Genomic DNA, 18,365 nt, shown 5'->3' with positions numbered 1-18,365 from the left:
TAGGACTTAGAGCTTTTTGTCCTACCAAATTATTAATTTCTTTATTCACATTAATTTTAATACCAGCACACTAATCTCATTGAACCCATGGTTTTACTACTATGTTGGGTTGTCAAAATCATCCATCATTTATAATTCCCGAGCTCCCAGGAGTCTTGAGCTGTGATTTGTTTGTTTGTTTGTTTGTTTTTGAGACAGAGTCTTGCTCTGTTGCCCAGGCTGGAGTGCCGTGGTGCAATCTCCGCTCACCACAACCTCTGCCTCTTGGGTTCAAGCGATCCTCCCAGCTCAGCCTTCTGAGTAGCTGGGACTACAGGTGCATGCCTAGCTAATTTTTGTATTTTTAGTAGAGATGGGGTTTTGCCATATAGGCCAGGCTGGTCTCAAACTCCTGATCTCAAGTGATCTGTCCACCTTGGCCTCCTAAAGTGCTGGGATTACAGGCGTGAGCCACTGTGCCCTGGCAATTTCTTCTTTTTAATAAGAGGGGAGAAAAGAGTTTTTGTCTTAAATAATTGGAAGTGAAAACCTCTGACCTTATCTTTGCTGGGCCCAGTGGAAAATTTATCAGGATCATTTGTAGAGCAGCCTGCTCTTTAATATGCTAGTTTACTTAGTTTATTTACTCCACTAAAATACACCTGACTTCTCAACTGGAACGTTCTTCAGCATTACTTGTTGGTCCGAGAGAATAGTAGTGGACAAAGTAGAAAAGGGATTAGTTGTGGTGAAAGAATTTCTGGGAGGGGAAGCAGTTGGGCAAGGGTGAAGGAATTGAAACTACTAGGGAAAGTAGCCTATGATTGAAGTTCAAGTGAGGCGTGAAGTGAGCTGATGAACTGTAAAGATTGTGGGAGGAGTTGAAGGTTGTGATGAGACTGAATAAAATATATTGCAGGAGGCAGGTAGAATGAATAGGAAGTTGTAGTTAGAGGGATTTTAGAGTTCAAGATCTAGAAAGAGGAACAATTCTCAGTATCAAGGAAATTTAAGGAGTTGTATGGGTTATCAGATAATTCCATTGAAAAATTGAGATCAAAATGTTAGAAGGGTACATAGCATTGATGTTAAAATTCCCGAAATGTTAATCCCCAGCAACAAATCATAGCATTTTTGGAATCCAGTTTCTACTGTACCTTTATCATAGTAGGTTTATCTCATGCACTGAATGTTCTCCCCCTCCCTCACATACCCCTAAAACTTGTCTAGCACTGAGTATGCAATTTAGTATGAATTTTCTAACTGAAAGATTTTTAGGAATCTTGTAGTCAAGATAATACATTTTAGGATTCATTCTTTGGTCACATAACTCATCAGTAGCAGCGTCAGAGCTAGAAACCTTAATTTCCCAATTTTTGGTCTATTCTACTAGTTGTTACCTGTTATTTAAAAAGCAGCAGGAACTCTTCTTTCAAACTAATTAGGAACCTCTTAAAATAGCATGGAGAGACAATATGCAGTCTTAAATGGTTTTGGAAACCTCAGTTAGAAGGGAAGCAGTGTCAAAGCTGACTCTTCCTGCATTCATACTATGTTCTGCAGGTAGTCAACACTAATCAGGTGCTGACTGCCAATTACTGAGTTGTCCCTCTATTAAAAATAAGCATTTGGGGAACCCCCAAAGTAGTGCTTGTCATAACTTACTCTCCACATATATAATCTGGGGATCTTGTTAAAATGCTAGCTCTGATGTAGTAGGTCTAGAATAGTTTTGAAGTTTGGGCATTTCTGACAAGCTCCTATATAGTGCTTGTCCTTTTGTTTTAAAGACCACACTTTGAATAGAAAGGCCCTAAAGGATTTCTGTGGTACATAGTTTGAAAATGTCTTTTAAAATATGAGGACAGGTACGCAGCAGCTCATGCCTATAATCGTAGCACTTTGGGAGGCCAAGGAGGGAGGATTGCTTGAGGTCAGGAGTTCAAGACCAGCCTGGGCAACATGGCAAAACCCTGTCTCTACAAAATAATTAGCTGGGCATGGTGGTGGGTGCCTGTAGTCCTACCTAGTCGGGAGGCTGAGGCATAAGAACTAGAACCTGGGAGGTGAAGGTTGCAGTGAGCTGAGATCACACCACTGCACTCCAGCCTGGGCGATGGAATGAGACTCTGTCTTAAAAAAAAGAAAGAAAAACAAAACTATGCGAGGAGAGAGATGTTAATTAGCTTGACTGCAGTAATGTTTTTCACTATGTATATCAAAACACACAGTTTTTATTAAAAATAAATCATTGCAATACACGTTTTACAGAAAAATAATTTAATACATGATACTGCGTCTCTGTTTCTTTGTTTTGTTTGAGACAGGCTCTCACTCTGTCTCCAGGTTGGAGTGCAGTGGCGCAAGCTCAGCTCACTACAACCTCCACTTCCCAGACTCAAACAATCGTCCCACCTCAGCCTCCTCAGTAGCTTCGACTACAGGCGTGCCCCACCATGCCCAGCTACTTTTTAAATTTTTTTGTACAGACAGGGTCTTGTCATGTTGCCCAGGCTGATCTCTCACTCCTGCGCTTAAGTGATCCTTTCACCTCAGCCTCCCAAAGTGTTGCAATTACAAGCGTGAGCCACAGCACCCAGCCTCTGTTAGTTGAATCTATTAGATTTTATTTTGTTTAGGCTTATTCTGAAATTCCTAGGAGTATGGGTTAGTACTGTGTAGTGGTTTGGAGGTAGTACATACCAGAGCCTTGGCTGAGACATCTGCAGACTGGCTACTTATGCCCTTGTTTCTAATCTATGACTAGAGCCCCTCTGGAAGGAAAAGGAATCAACTATATTTAGCCAACAGTAGCAGTAGCTTTCAGTCTGACATTTCCTGTTAGTGTTCTTCCCTTCTTTCTATCCCTCCAGTTGATGTCATTGCTTTGAATAAATGACAGCTCCTTTCAAAAAAGGTCTGTGGGTACTTCTACTCTAAATCACTAGCTTTGAACTTTTTGTGTACCATTGTACTGAGGCGGGGGATATCAGGGTCTAGTCCCTGGGAAATACGTGCACTTCGTTCTCCTAGCATGGGAAAACCAGACCTGCCTCAAACTTGAATTAATATTAATAGCCAGTGGAAACTAAGAAACAACAATGGTAAAGTTATCTGTGCTTGTGATAAAGTAGTAGTGTTTATAAGGATTTTGAAAACTTGACTTTGTTCCTATTAATATAGGGCCTCCTGAAGGCTTATTTGAAATACGAACCAGCATACCTAATAGTTCTGAATGGCCACAAGTATTCCTGTGCCCTTGGACAACCCATCACTCTATCTCTAGATGTTAAATTCAGGGAGTATTCATTATTTTTCTCTCCCCCTTTCTTTTCCCCTCTTCTTACCCAGACTGAGCACAAATGGATCAGATGATCCCGAAGATGCAGGAGCTGGTGAAAATAGGAGAGTCAGTGGGAATAATTCTCCATCACTCTCAAATGGCGGTTTTAAACCTTCTAGACCTCCAAGACCTTCACGACCACCACCACCCACCCCACGTAGACCAGGTTTGTATTCCAGCTCTCAGTACTCTCATAAATAATGTTCTGGTTGGCAATTAATTCTCAGCTAAGTGTCAGGAGATTCTTTTAGGTGAATTTTCTTTTTTTTTTTTTTTTTTTTTTTTTTTTTTGAGACGGAGTCTTGCTCTGTCACCCAGGCTGGAGTGCAGTGGCTGGATCTCAGCTCACTGCAAGCTCCGCCTCCCGGGTTTACGCCATTCTCCTGCCTCAGCCTCCCGAGTAGCTGGGACTACAGGCGCCCGCCACCTCGCCCGGCTATTTTTTTGTATTTTTTAGTAGAGACGGGGTTTCACCGTGTTAGCCGGGATCGTCTCTCGATCTCCTGACCTCGTGATCCGCCTATCTCGGCCTCCCAAAGTGCTGGGATTACAGGCTTGAGCCACCGCGCCCGGCCTTAGGTGAATTTTCTGCGTGTATTTTTACATTTAAGATTTTGGGGCCGGGCGCGGTGGCTCACGCCTGTAATCCCAGCACTTTGGGAGGCCGAGGCAGGCGAATCACAAGGTCAGGAGATCGTGACCACGGTGAAACCCTGTCTCTACTAAAAACACAAAAAAAATGAGCCGGGCGAGGTGGCGGGCGCCTGTAGTCCCAGCTGCTTGGGAGGCTGAGGCAGGAGAATGGCGTGAACCCAGGAGGCGGAGCTTGCAGTGAGCTGAGATCCGGCCACTGCACTCCAGCCTGGGCGACAGAGCGAGACTCCGTCTCAAAAAAAAAAAAAAAAAAAAGATTTTGGAAGAGAATGATCTTTCTGTAGGTAACCAAAAGTGCCTTTTTCCTAAGTTTTTATTCAAGGTGACGTTACTGAGGCAGTGCTCTATTGAGAATGAAAATGACATGTGCATAATATAAAGTATAGGCGGTACAGATAACATTGCAATAATATTGCACCTTTCTTACATGGTTTGTAACTATAACATAAATGTATTAAATAGTCAAGGATTTGGTTGCTTATTCCCAGTATATCCTTTAAAAAGTTAGTAGATGAAAACCCAACAATGCTAAATGACTCAGATTTTAAATAAAAAATACACAACAGATAAGCATATTTTAGGTAGTAAAAATGTGAACACCTACAGTTAGAATATCCATTTCTCTGGTAGCCAGAACAAATCTTTAATCTTATCTTTTATTATTTCTCTCTGCTAATATATGGGCAGGGAATGCAGTGTAGTTAAACCAAATATTACTGGAAAAGTACATTAGTTCTCTGCAAATCATTTTCTTTTTTTTTTTTTTTTTTTTTTTTTTTTTTTTGAGATGGAGTCTCACTCTGTCACCCAGGCTGGAGTGCAGTGACCGGATCTCAGCTCACTGCAAGCTCCGCCTCCCGAGTTTACGCCATTCTTCTGCCTCAGCCTCCCGAGTAGCTGGGACTACAGGCGCCCGCCACCTCGCCCGGCTAGTTTTTTGTATTTTTTAGTAGAGACGGGGTTTCACCGTGTAGGCCAGGATGGTCTCGATCTTTGTGATCCACCCATCTCGGCCTCCCAAAGTGCTGGGATTACAGGCTTGAGCCACCGTGCCCGTCCTGCAAATCATTTTATATATATATATATTTTTGTTGTTGTTGTTTTTTTTTTTTTGAGGCGGAGTCTCGCTCTGTCGCCCAGGCTGGAGTGCAGTGGCGCGATCTCGGCTCACTGCAAGCTCCGCCTCCCGGGTTCCCGCCATTCTCCTGCCTCAGCCTCCCGAGTAGCTGGGACTACAGGCGCCGCCACCACGCCCGGCTAATTTTTTTGTATTTTTAGTGGAGACGGGGTTTCATTGTGTTAGCCAGGATGGTCTCGATCTCCTGACCTCGTGATCCGCCCGTCTCGGCCTCCCAAAGTGCTGGGATTACAGGCTTGAGCCACCGCGCCCGGCCATCATTTTATATTTTTTGTAGAGATGGAGTTTTGCCATGTTGCCCAGGCTGGTCTGGAGCTCCTGAGCTGAAAGTGATCTGCCTGCCTCGGCCTCCCAAAGCGTGGGAATTACGGGCATAAGGCACTGCAACCACATCTTCCCCTTTTATAGATAATTTGAATAACAGTATATTGTGAGTCTTTAAGATGTCTTTATTATAAACTTGTTGACCTCCTCTAGACATTGTTTTGTCCACAAGTATTTCTTAAAGGTGTAATATATGACCAGTTACTATTTGTAAGAATATTATTGCTTATCAGTCAGACCTTCCATATTATTAACCAACATAAAAAATTGGTCTATAATCTGCAAGGTTTCACAGGAAAGCAGTTTTAAAGAGCTGGAAAATTAATAAATGAACTTAAAATACCAAGGAATATTAATGATTTCCTATTCTAAAAGTTTTTATTTCCTATGACATTAGGAGATCAGACAACCTGTACATGCTTTGTAATTAATAATGGGACATAGGGGTAGACAGGACCGAAGAAGTAAATAAGCCTATTAAGTGGCAGCGTTGGTTATTTCCATTACTTATTTCTTTAAGTAATTTTCACCTGTGTATCTACATCTTAAGTTTTATATTTGTCATCTGCCTTTTATTTGTTACAGTTAAAATTCTATCCTGAATTTTAGAAAATAAAAGATTTTTTTCCTATTTTCCCCAAATCTTTTATAGCATCTGTCAATGGTTCACCATCTGCCACTTCTGAAAGTGATGGGTCTAGTACAGGCTCTCTGCCACCGACAAATACAAATACAAATACATCTGAAGGAGCAACATCTGGATTAATAATTCCTCTTACTATATCTGGAGGCTCAGGCCCTAGGCCATTAAATCCTGTGACTCAAGCTCCCTTGCCACCTGGGTGAGTAACTTTTGAAATTAACATACATTGTCTTTAGTCTTCTCCATAAGCCTACTTATTAATAAGGAGAATAATAGTAAACAACAGTAAACTCCATTGTTTCAATCACTCTTTTTAAATTGCTTTATTTTGAGATGGAGTCTTGCTCTGTCTCCCAGGCTGGAGTGCAGTGGCGCGATCTCGGCTCACTGCAACCTCCGCACCCTGGGTTCAAGTAATTCTCCTGCCTTAGCCTCCCGAGTAGCTAGGATTACAGGTGTGCACTACCAAGCCCAGCTAATTTTTGTACTTTTAGTAGCGACGGGGTTTCACCATGTTGGCTAGGCTGATCTCGAACTCCTGACCTCAAGTGATCGACCCACCTCAACCTCCAAAAGTGCTGGGGTTACAGGCATGAGCTACTGTACCCAGCCGACTGTTTTTATGATATTATAATTGATTTTGGGGGATCTAGAGTCAAAATGAACAAGGAAAACGTACCATATTTGAAATCTTCAGGGCAAAGTGGAAAAATATATTTTTTCATCAATGGACCCTGAAAGTTAACCAAGGCCAATTAATAAAATAATCACCTAATTCTAATTGCTTTTTTCTTTGAGGGGGGAAAAAATCCCTTTTTAATATCAAAAATTTTTTTCATCATAAAATCATTATAGGCTGGGCGTGGTGGCTCACGCCTGTAATCCCAGCACTTTGGGAGGCCGAGGCGGGCAGATCACCTGAGGTCAGGAGTTCGAGACCAGCCTGGCCAACATGGTGAAATCCCATCTCTACTAAAAATACAAAAAATTAGTCGGACATGGTGGCGAGTGCCTGTAATCCCAGCTACTCGGGAGTCTGAGGCAGGAGAATTGACTGAACCTGGAAGGTGGAGGTTGCAGTGAGCCAAGATCATGCCACTGCCCTCCAGCCTGGGCAACAAGAGCAAAACTCCATCTTGGGGAAAAAAGAAAAATCATTATAGCAAAGTGATAGATAATTCCGAAAACAGAGAAAATTTGTGCTCATAATCCCATTTTAATCTCTACTGATTATTTTAAGACTATTTTCATAGATTGTTTTTAAGATACTCAAATGTAATTTTTTCTTGTTTATTTTTTATTTGTTTGTTTGAGATGAAATCTTGCTCTGTCACCCAAACTGTAGTGCAGTGGTGGGATCTTGGCTCACTGTAACCTCCACCTTCTGGATTCAAGTGATTCTCCTGCCTCAGCATCCCAAGTAGTTGGGATTACAGGCACCTGCCATCATGCCTGGCTAATTTTTTTTTTTTTTTTTTTTTTTTTTTTTGATATGGAATCTTGCTCTGTCGTCCAGGCTGGAGTGCAATGGTACAATCTTGGCTCACTGCAACCTTTGCCTCCCAGGTTAAAGTGATTCTCCTGCCTCAGCCTCCTGAGTAGTTGGGACTACAGGTGCCCACTGTCACACCCAGCTAATTTTTGTATTTTCAGTAGAGACAAGGTTTCACCATGTTGGCCAGGCTGATCTTGAACTCCTGACCTCGAGTAATCCACCCGTCTCGGCCTCCCAAACTGTTGGGATTACAGGTGTGAGCCACTGCGCCCTAATTTTTGTATTTTTAGTAGAGTTGGGGTTTCACCATGTTGGCCAGGCTCATCTTGAACTCCTGACCTCAAGTGATCTGGCCGCCTCGGCCTCCCAAAGCGCTGGGATTACAGGCATGAGCCACTGTGCCTGGCCATTTGTTTCCACTCAAATCCTGATTATACCCTGATTGACAGTGACTTCAGTATCCTAGCTTGACTGACCTCAAGCCTCTTTAGGATGTATTTTCTCCTAGAGCAGATACTTGCATAGAAGAAATTGAATTCACTGTGTGCCACCGCCTGAAGATTACATTTCTTCACTTTATTCTTAAATTGTATTTGTATCATCTTTCTAAACTGATATCCTTATTTGCCTTAGTTCAATAGTGGTCATTTAATGGAAAAAGGCAAAGACAGGATTAAAAAGCCAAGTAACTGATGCAAGTATTTTACCAGCCTTCTAATTTTGTATTTAAGTTGGGAGCAGAGAGTGGACCAGCACGGACGAGTTTACTATGTAGATCATGTTGAGAAAAGAACAACATGGGATAGACCAGAACCTCTACCTCCTGGGTAAGTATCTGAATTTAAAAAGAATAATTTTATTTAGTCAGAATTGTGGATTACATCTGTATAGTCTTCCCTACATTTCTATTTTACTTTTTCCTGTCAACCCTTTCTCTGTCCACTTTGTTTTGTGGTAAGTACAAATTAGAAAGAAGAGAGCTAGACAACTGATTAATTCAGAATCTGATAAATGATTTTTGTTTTCACTCATATTTCTTTCTTTTTTTCTTTATTATATAGAAACAACATCTTGCTATGTCGCCCCGGCTGTTTTTGAACTCCTGAGCTCAAGCCATCCTCCTGCCTTGGCCCCCCAAAGTGCTGGGATTATAGGTGTGAGCTATCACGCCTGGCCCTATTTTCACTCATTTCTGACCTAAAGATTCCCTAGGTCGGCCGGGCGCAGTGGCTCACCCTATAATCCCAGCACTTTGGGAGGCCAAGGCAGGCGGATCACAAGGTTAGAAGATTGAGACCATCCTGGCTAACACGCTGAAACCCCGTTTCTACTAAAAATACAAAAAAAAAAAAAATAGCCGGGCGTGGTGGCAGGTGCCTATAGTCCCAGCTACTCAGGAGGCTGAGATGGGAGAATGATGTGAATCTGGGAGATGGAGCTTGCAGTGAGCAGAGATCATGCCACTGCACTCCAGCCTGGGTGACAGAGCAAGACTCCGTCTCAAAAAAAAAAAATTTTTTTTTCCTTGACTTTTCTTGTCTAAACTGTTTACCTGTTTACTAATACTGTAGTTTGAGTATTAGTTTCTTCAAGAGTAATTATTTAAATGAATAAGAATTAGAGCCCCATCATATATTAAAATGAAATTCTTATTATATTTAAAAAACTATATTTAATAGCAAAATCATTTCAAATTAATTGGGGAAGTTAAGGATATATTAATACATGGTGTTAAGCTTTTAACATTAACGTTGTAGTGCAGGCGCGGTGGCTCACGCCTGTAATCCCAGCACCTTGGGAGGCTGAGGTGGGCGGATCACGAGGTCAAGAGATCGAGACCAGCCTAGCCAACATGGTGAAACCCCATCTCTACTAAAAATTTAAAAATTAGCTGGGCGCCATGGTGTGCGCCTATAGTCCCAGCTACTCGGAAGGCTGAGGCAGGAGAATGGCTTGAACCTGGGAGGCGGAGGTTGCAGTGAGCCGAGATTGTACCAGTGCACTCCAGCCTGGAGACAGAGGAAGACTTTGTCAAAAAAAACCCCCCCAAAAAACCAAGAAACTTTATATAAAATAATTGGAGAAAAAATATTTTTTAATCCAGAGGAATGTCAGTAGCAAACATGGAAAAATACTTAACCTTGTTAGTAATCTGAAGGAAATATACCCTGAAAAGGTACTGTTTTAGTTATTAAATTAGCAGATAATATCAAGTGTTGGTGAGGAACTTTACCTTATTAATTGCTGCTGTGGCTGGGCACAGTGGCTGATGCCTGAAATCCTAGCACTTTGGGAGGCCAAGGTAGGATGGGCGCTTGAGGCCAGGAGTTTGAGACCAGCCTGGGTAGCATAGTGAGACCCCGTTGCTATAGAAAGTAAAAAAAATTAGCTGGGCATGGTGGCATATACCTGTGGTCCTAGTTAATCAGGAGTCTGAAGAGGGAGAATCTCTTGAGCCCAGGAGTTCAAGATTACAGTGAACTGTGATCGTGCCACTGTACTCCTGGTCAACAGAGCCAGACCCTGTCATCCTCCCTGCATCTGCCCACCATAATTATATATTAATACATACCATAATCCTCTATGTGAAATTTATCCTAAAGAAATAATTCAAAGGAAGAAACCATTTGCTGCATTAGGATATTCATTGTTTTATTTTTTATAACATCAGAATATTAGAAACCAGCCTAAATAACCAACCAGGTAGAAATCATGAAATCATTCGATTCATTTATGAATTATGTTCATAATCAACACAATCAATTATGTTTCAAATGTTTTATTTAGAACATTTGTATCAATATTTACTTACATATTTTGTACCCATTTAAAATGATAGGAAGTTGGTTGGGCTTGGTGGCTCATGCCTGTAATCTCAGCACTTTGGGAGGCCGAGGTGGGCAGATCACCTGAGGTCGGGAGTTCGAGACCAGACTGACCAACATGGAGAAACTCCGTCTCTAATAAAAATACAAAATTGACCGGGCGCGGTGGCTCAAGCCTGTAATCCTAGCACTTTGGGAGGCCAAGACGGGTGGATCACGAGGTTGGGAGATCGAGACCATCCTGGCTAACCCGGTGAAACCCCGTCTCTACTAAAAAATACAAAAAACTAGCTGGGTGACGTGGCGGGCGCCTGTAGTCCCAGCTACTCGGGAGGCTGAGGCAGGAGAATGGTGTAAACCCAGGAGGCGGAGCTTGTAGTGAGCTGAGATCTGGCCACTGCATTCCAGCCTGGGCGGCAGAGCGAGACTCCATCTCAAGAAAAAAAACAAAACAAAACAAAATTAGCCAAGCGTGGTGATGCATGCCTGTAATCCCAGCTACTCAGGAGGCTGAGGCAGGAGAATCGCTTGAACCCAAGAGGCAGAGGTTGTGATGAGCCGAGATTGCGCCATTGCACTCCAGCCTGGGCAACAAGAGGGAAACTCTGTCTCAAAAAAATAAAAATAAAAAAAGATAGGAAGTTAGTTGTGTTCTTGCAGAAAATTTTGTGTGTGTTTGATTTATTTTTATTTTTATTTTTGAGATGGAGACTCCCTCTGTTGCCCAGGCTGGAGTGTATTGGCATGATCTCAGCTCACTGTAGCCCCCACCTCACAGCTTCAAGCAGTTCTCCTACTTAGCCTCCCGCGTAGCTGGGACTATGGATCTGCGCCACCACGGCTGGCTAATTTTTTATATTTTGAGTAGAGATGGGGGCTTCACTATGTTGGCCAGGCTGGTCTTGAACTCCTGACCTCAAGTGATCCACCCACTTTGGCCTCCCAAAGTACTGGGATCACAGGTGTGAGCCACTGCACTTGGCCAAAAAGTGCTTTTTGATATCTGTCCGAAGCTATAAATTCAATTTGCGTCCCTGTTATGATTGAAACAGTGAAAAGAACATTGAACAGAAGCTCAAAACTTAATGACTGTTTGAGACTTACTCGCTAAATATGTATTGCATTTTAAGAACCTAGCTAATGTATCTTACGAACTTTCAAGAAATAAATTTTTAGAAACATTTCTCTTAAGTTTACTTACAAACTATTTAAAAACGCATAAAAGAGTCCATATAAATTAAAAGTAGTTTCTCAAGGTGAAATCTTCTGTTTCACAAGTATTTGTTGAATTAGCTTGTTTTTTTTTTTTCCTGATTTAGCTGGGAACGGCGGGTTGACAACATGGGACGTATTTATTATGTTGACCATTTCACAAGAACAACAACGTGGCAGAGGCCAACACTGGAATCTGTCCGGAACTATGAACAATGGCAGCTACAGCGTAGTCAGCTTCAAGGAGCAATGCAGCAGTTTAACCAGAGATTCATTTATGGGGTGAGCAGGCTGTTGTTTAATAAACTAGTAAGAGTATTTTGTTTCTAGCCCCTTCCAGCATATGTCATGGAAAGCACTAAAAAGAAGGTGCAAGTAGCATGGCAACCCAGTTGTTGCTGTTAGTAGGTATTATTTTTAGACCTCGTCTGGGGTATTCTGTGTGTGATCTAGTCTTTCCTTTTAGTAATTTGCTTAAGTCCAACTTCCTTTTCTTTTTAATGTCAAAAATAAGCAAAAAAGAAGTTAGGACAACTTAAAATTCATGAACAAAAGAACAGTAAAAATAAACTCAAGCAGCTTGAAAATAATTAAAACATTTCTAAATTTGCTAGTGACTTGGGTCTAAGAGCATCTGACTCTAACGTGGTTGTACAAAACTGATGATAGAGTTTAACCACTTTTTACCATTTGGAGGTAAGGCTTACCTAAAAAATTATTTGGTACTCTGGCAGACTGAAGAAATTTGATCCTTTATAGGAGTATGCTTACCGTATTATTCTGTCTTTAAATCTTTATTATCTTTGATATAAAATCATTTCCCTTCTGGAAACAAATGCTTTAAATTTTACATATTTTCCTATAGAGCAATATTGCAGTAATAGTGTAAGTACACCAAAATCTTCCTTTGCTATGCAGTCTTTGGTGGTAGGAATTTTATAATCTCTCAAGTCATACGGTATCATTGATCTTTTCTCTGGAGGAAAAGGAAAATAATCCATTGAGAAATTTGATTCTCTGTGCCAAACAAGATGGATTTGTTATATAGAACCTAAATGGAAGAAAATCAAATCTTAAAAGAGCTCAGGAGAAAATGCCCCTCTCCATCACCATCTCTTCCCCTCCACTGCCATTGGTATCATGCCTGTTAGAATTCATCAGCGTAAAACAGCACCTTTCACATTCCTGTCCTGACCAGGCATGGCTTTATCCCTTTTCTTCATATTCTTGCCTATTCCTGATACCTCATCATCATAATAGTCAGCACTCACTGATGTAGACAAATTCACCTTTATCAGCAGCCTTCCCTTTGTTCCGTGCTTATGACTCAGGTACTTTTCTTTCATATAACAATTTTTCCTGCCACTTTCTCTGAACAAATGTTAACTATATTTCCCCTCCCAGTGGTTTTAAAGCTGAAATTAATTGTGTCTCTTGTGTACTTTACCCTTCTTTTCATTTTTTTTTTCTGTGCTATTTTACATCTTCCTTTCTAAATTATAATCACCTGTGGTATGCCTGGCCAAATTTCTTCTAGGTTTGAATGCCTAGCTTGCCTGCCTTCTTTAAAACTAGTTTCCACATGGGTGTTCAGTGGAAAGAGCATGGGCTTTGGAGTCAGACATGTCTGGGTTCAAATCCTGGTTCCACAGTTAACTTTCTCTGTATGACTTTGAGTTAGTTACTTAACCTTATCAAGACTTATTTCTTTTATCTGTAAAATAAATACAGATATAAAATTGCCTCAGTTTTTCTGAGGATTCTTTAAAATAAAGTTCCAATATATTTGGCACGTACTGAATGCTTAGAAATGTTAGTTCCCATCTCTTGTCTTCTTCATATTCACCTCTGTATATGTACCCTTTATCTCATTTTTGCATTACATAATCTTTCAAAACATTCTTTTAGAAGAGAGATTTAGCAGATTTCTGGAGCACCAACTGTATATTTTGACTACTGTAAACCTGACCGATTTAGGACTCAGGGTCTTTGGAATTTTTTTTTTAAGGGCAGCTTCTCCTTCATCATCTTGTTCCCCCCCCCCACCAATCCAACATAATCTGAACAATTTTCTGAAATTTTTACTCTTTGTACTTGATGTAGAGTGGTTTGAAATCACATAGAATCTAAACAGCCTATTTTAGTTAACATAGCCAAAGATATAAGCTGAAATGAATTAATTTAACATCCTTAATAACATTTACTTTAAAAATGATGGGGTGTTGCTGAGAAATAGTCTGTTTATTGAGTATATGAAGTGGCCTTTGGCTGCCATTGTTGTGACTGTTACTAGCATACAGAAACTGTCATACACCCAGCATTTTAAGTCTCAGAGTGGATATGGTTGATGATAAAACACTGTGTAATGGTTCTTTCTAGTCCATGGCTTAATTGTGCATGTCCCTAGTTTATCTGTCCAGGGAGAGCCAGTGGGATTGGCTTCAGTCTTAAAATTGTCAGTACAGTATGTCTTGTGCCAAACATTTCAGACCTCATCTGTAACTTGGGCTCAGACCTTTTGTAGTGTTTCCTGCTGGCCTCCCTGTCCTCACATCTTTTCATAATCGTGTCTATCAGGAGGAGGAAGGCAGTTCTCGACAGCACTAAATCCAAGTTATTATATCAGTAGTGTAATATATCTCATATCCTTCAAGACCTCATCAATCAACCAGGTTTCTGTAATAGGCCAGTGACAGGGGGTTGGAGGGGATGGATAAAGAAACAAAAAGAGATAGCAAGGGAGCTGCTCTATGTTGAGATTTAAGAGAAACAACCAAATGTAACGTAAGGACTTTGTTTGGATCCTGATTTTAACAAATAAGCAATCATGCATTTAATTACAGATTAGGTATTAGATGATAAAATTAACATTGATTCTTTACTACATGTCATAATGACATTGTGATTATGTAAGAAAATGTCAACTGGGTGCAGTTACTCATGCCTTTAATCCCAGTACTTTGGGAGGCCAAGGTGGGCGGATTGCCTGAGGTCAGGACTTTGAGACCAGCCTGGCCAACACAGTGAAACTCCGAAACTCCGTCTCTACTAAAAATACAAAAATCAGCTGGGCATGTGGCACGCACCTGTAATCCCAGCTACTCAGGAGGCTGAGGGAGGAGAATCACTTGAACCCAGGAGGTGGAGTTTGCAGTGAGCCGAGATCCTGCCACTGTACTCCAGCCTGGGTGATAGAGCAAGACTCTATCTCAAAAAAAAAAAAAAAAAAAAAAAATTTTTTAGAGAGGCATGCTAAAATATGTAGAGGTAAAATAATGTTTGATTTTCGCTTCAACAAAGGACAGGAGAAAAGAGATAAAGAAACTTGGCTAAGTCTTGATCAGTGTTGAATCCTGGTGCTGGGTATGTGGGATTCATTGTCCTATTTTACTTGTTTTTTTTCTTCCCCATAGTAAAATTATGTTTTATGCAGTTAGACTCTTGTTTATCTTACTAAAGAAGAAAGGGTTGAACCAAGTCTTACAGGGTAACCATATAATTATCTCTACTTAATTATACATTTAAATCAAAACATTTAATATCCCTACACGGAGTCAGCATGACTTTTGTTTTCTTTTTCCGAAGGTTGACTCTTACTTTGCTTTTATCTTATCTAGCCAAATCTTTCTCTCCACCAATGTGATCACTGGAAACAGAACTTTTAAGAAGTCTTCCATACAGTTCTAGGCTCATTAACACTTTCCAGCTGGAATCCTTTCCTTTCACTCATCTGACAGCCCACTCTTCCTGTTCCCCCAACTCTCTTCTCATAATTCTTTGTATGTCATATGTTCAGTATTTGATCTTCTGTTTTTGAGTTACACATGCAATATTTTTCACCGTCATCTGATGATTCTGGGTACTGGTATTATAAATTACTTTTGCGGGGGGGGGTTATATGTTTTTCTAATTTTTAAATTATTGATGTAAAATTTGTAGCACAAAGGAAAAAATGGTCATTTTGGGGATGAGAATTACATATTTGTATAATATTTTAATTTTAAATAATTTTAAATGTTAGGTAATGTTTGCACAGGTTTTTTTTAAACCAAACCAAAGTGTATTGGCATTTATCCATAACCATGTGACACTTCTTTAAGATGGCAAACTCTCTGTGTTATACATTGCCAGGAAAGGAAAATCAGAACTCATAAGCTTGCTGTCAGATAATTTGTTGTTAATAGTTTCATCACTTCTTGGTTCTTTTTAGAATCAAGATTTATTTGCTACATCACAAAGTAAAGAATTTGATCCTCTTGGTCCATTGCCACCTGGATGGGGTAAGTCACCTGAGTTTCTTCACTGAATTCTGTCATTTCATTTTTTTTTCTTCCAATTCTGTCATTTTAAAACAGATATTTATGTCTGATACTGTGCTGTTGCTTAAGTGAATGTCTGGGAAGTTTTTTTTTTTAATGTATCAGTTTAATTTACAAGTAGGCGTTAAATTCCCCAAACATTAAGTGGACTCTTTAAAACTTTTATTGACACTCAGAATTATTTTACTCTTCTACAGTTTAAAAATACTGATCACCCAGCAATAAAAAAGGAATGGGCTGTTGATACACACAGTAGGTCTGGGTGGACTTCAAGAGTAATTTGCTTAATGAGGAAAGTCAGTCTCAAAAGATGACATCCTGTGTGATTCAATTCATATAACATTCTCAAAATGACAAAACTAGAGATGGAGACCATATTAGTACTTGTCAGGAAACAGGGTAGGTGGGAAGTGGATACAAATATTAAAAGGTAATGTGATGATGACGATTCCATCATACAAGATGATTCTGTATCTTGATTTTGGTGATAGGTGATTACGTAAATGTATACATGAGATAATGCATAGAACTATACATTTACAGAAATGAACTCAGCTTTTAAACATGATGAAAATTTAACAATGTTTGTGGTTAACAATAATGTACCAATGCCACTTCTGTGGTTTTGATACTGTACTATAGTTATATAAGATGTCACCTTCGGAGAAAAATGAAGTATATGTGAGACTTGGTGCAATGTTTTACATCCTGTGAGTAATAATTAATTCAAAATAAAAAGCTTTTAAAAAAATTGTGATCACATTGGTTCTCCTAAAACAAGGCTCAGAGTTTGGTTAAGTTGGCATTATCTGATAGAAGAGTGGAAGGAGCACATGTGAAGGTGTCAACTTCATGCTCTACACCATGGAGCTCATGAGCGTGTCCTGTTATTGAGGATATTTGATACCTCAGTTATTAAAATAGACCTTAATAGACTTTAAGCTGGACCTACCCTACTAGGTTCTATTTATAGTGTTATGTAATACTCATAGCATTATAGCAAGGTTTCAGAATAAAGATGGCAATATAGAAAGTTTTGCATAGAAGCAAGATAATAATATAATAGAAAGTGGACAGCAACATAAAGTCCATTGTGGAACCAGAGTTTTGTCTTAAAGAGCTGAAGATATTTCATAATATTGGGATAAATTCAGAAAGTGATATTTCTAGATTGGGAAAAATTGGTCCTCAAGATACATTGCTCTAGCAGTACTGAGTAATGGAGAAAAAATATTGGTGTGTTAGGATCACATGAATGGGGTTAATAAATGCTACTAGTGGTGTACACTTTTCTTTGAGAAATCTCATTGCTCTTATTTAAAGGTATCTATTCTCAAAACACTTCTGTGAGTCAATAAGGTAAAAAATGTATTAGGCCATACTTACAACTGTTATTGTTATTAGCTTACAACAACAGGGGGACATACGAAAGTTGTGGGCCAGGTGCAGCAACTTATACTTCATAATCCTAACACTTTAAGAGGCCGAGGCAGGTGAATCACTTGAGTTTAGGAGTTCAAGACCAGCCTGACCAACATGGTGAAACCCCGTCTCTACTCAAAATACAAAAAAATTAGCTGGGCGTGGTGGCGTGTGCCTGTAATCCCAGCTGCTCAGGAGGCTGAGGTAGGAGAATCACTTGAACCTGGGAGGCGGAGGTTGCAGTGAGCCGAGATCACACCATTGCACTGCAGCATAGGTGACAGAGCGAGACTCTGTCTCAAAAAAAAAAAAAAAAATTAACCAGGCATGGTGGTGCTTGCCTATAGTCCCAGCTACTCTTGAGGCTGATGTGGGAGGATCGCTTGAGCTTGGGAATTTGAGGCTTCAGTGAACCAAGATCACGCTATTGCACTCCAGCCTGGATGACAGAGCAAGACCCTGTCTCAAAAAAAGAAGAAAGTAAGTTGTGAGTTTCTGTCTTTACCAAAGCCTGGCAGCCTGGAGTTAAGGAGTCCTCTGTTTCTGTTGAAGCCTAAGAGTGGTCAGTGAATGGTTAGGATGAAGCACTTTAGAAGAGGGGATGTTGCCCTTACAAGGCATATTAAACTTAACCTGTCAGATTGCGTTCCCAGACATTGATGGTTTTATTTTTAGAGTTTCCCAGCTTTATTTCTAGAGTTGTATGCCTTATGTTAAAGAAGGAGAAAAAAACTCATGCACTAAAAGGATATATCCAAAGGATATGTATTTATCCTCTTAATTTTATTGCAGGCCAGGCATGGTGGCTCACACCTGTCATCCCAGTGCTTTGGGAGGCCAAAGTGGGAGCATTGCTTGAGCCCAGGAGTTGGAGACCAGCCTGGGCAACATAGTGAAAACCTGTCTCTATAAAAAAATACAAAAAATAATGTGGGTGTGGAGGAACACCTCCGTAATCCCAGTTACTTGGGAGGCTGAAGTGGGAGGATCACCTGAGCCTGAGAAGTCAAG

General features: G+C 40.3%; 3 protein-coding genes across 19 annotated transcripts in view; 2 read left to right on the top strand and 1 right to left on the bottom strand.

Moving 5' to 3' along the window:
• Window positions 1-18,365, bottom strand: part of EIF2S2 (eukaryotic translation initiation factor 2 subunit beta) — a 511,882-nt gene that overhangs the window by 377,226 nt on the left and 116,291 nt on the right. The gene's annotated exons all lie outside the window — the stretch shown is intronic.
• Window positions 1-18,365, top strand: part of MAP1LC3A (microtubule associated protein 1 light chain 3 alpha) — a 306,452-nt gene that overhangs the window by 186,118 nt on the left and 101,969 nt on the right. The gene's annotated exons all lie outside the window — the stretch shown is intronic.
• ITCH (itchy E3 ubiquitin protein ligase) overlaps window positions 1-18,365 on the top strand; it is a 136,904-nt gene that overhangs the window by 69,819 nt on the left and 48,720 nt on the right. For 6 of the 7 annotated variants that reach the window (XM_050807044.1, XM_050807046.1, XM_050807045.1 and 3 more), the window contains 5 exons: window positions 3,331-3,488; window positions 6,091-6,280; window positions 8,308-8,403; window positions 11,721-11,895; window positions 15,824-15,893. In XM_050807044.1, coding sequence (XP_050663001.1) covers window positions 3,331-3,488; window positions 6,091-6,280; window positions 8,308-8,403; window positions 11,721-11,895; window positions 15,824-15,893 — 689 coding nt within the window. Of the gene's footprint in view, window positions 1-3,330; window positions 3,489-6,090; window positions 6,281-8,307; window positions 8,404-11,720; window positions 11,896-15,823; window positions 15,894-18,365 lie in introns of those variants that run through there. The other variant, XM_050807048.1, reaches the window with a different exon arrangement.

Source organism: Macaca thibetana, chromosome 10 (genome assembly GCF_024542745.1).
Source record: "Macaca thibetana thibetana isolate TM-01 chromosome 10, ASM2454274v1, whole genome shotgun sequence".
In the NCBI taxonomy this organism is placed as follows: Eukaryota; Metazoa; Chordata; class Mammalia; order Primates; family Cercopithecidae; genus Macaca; species Macaca thibetana.
This window is presented reverse-complemented; position numbering and strand designations above follow the sequence as displayed.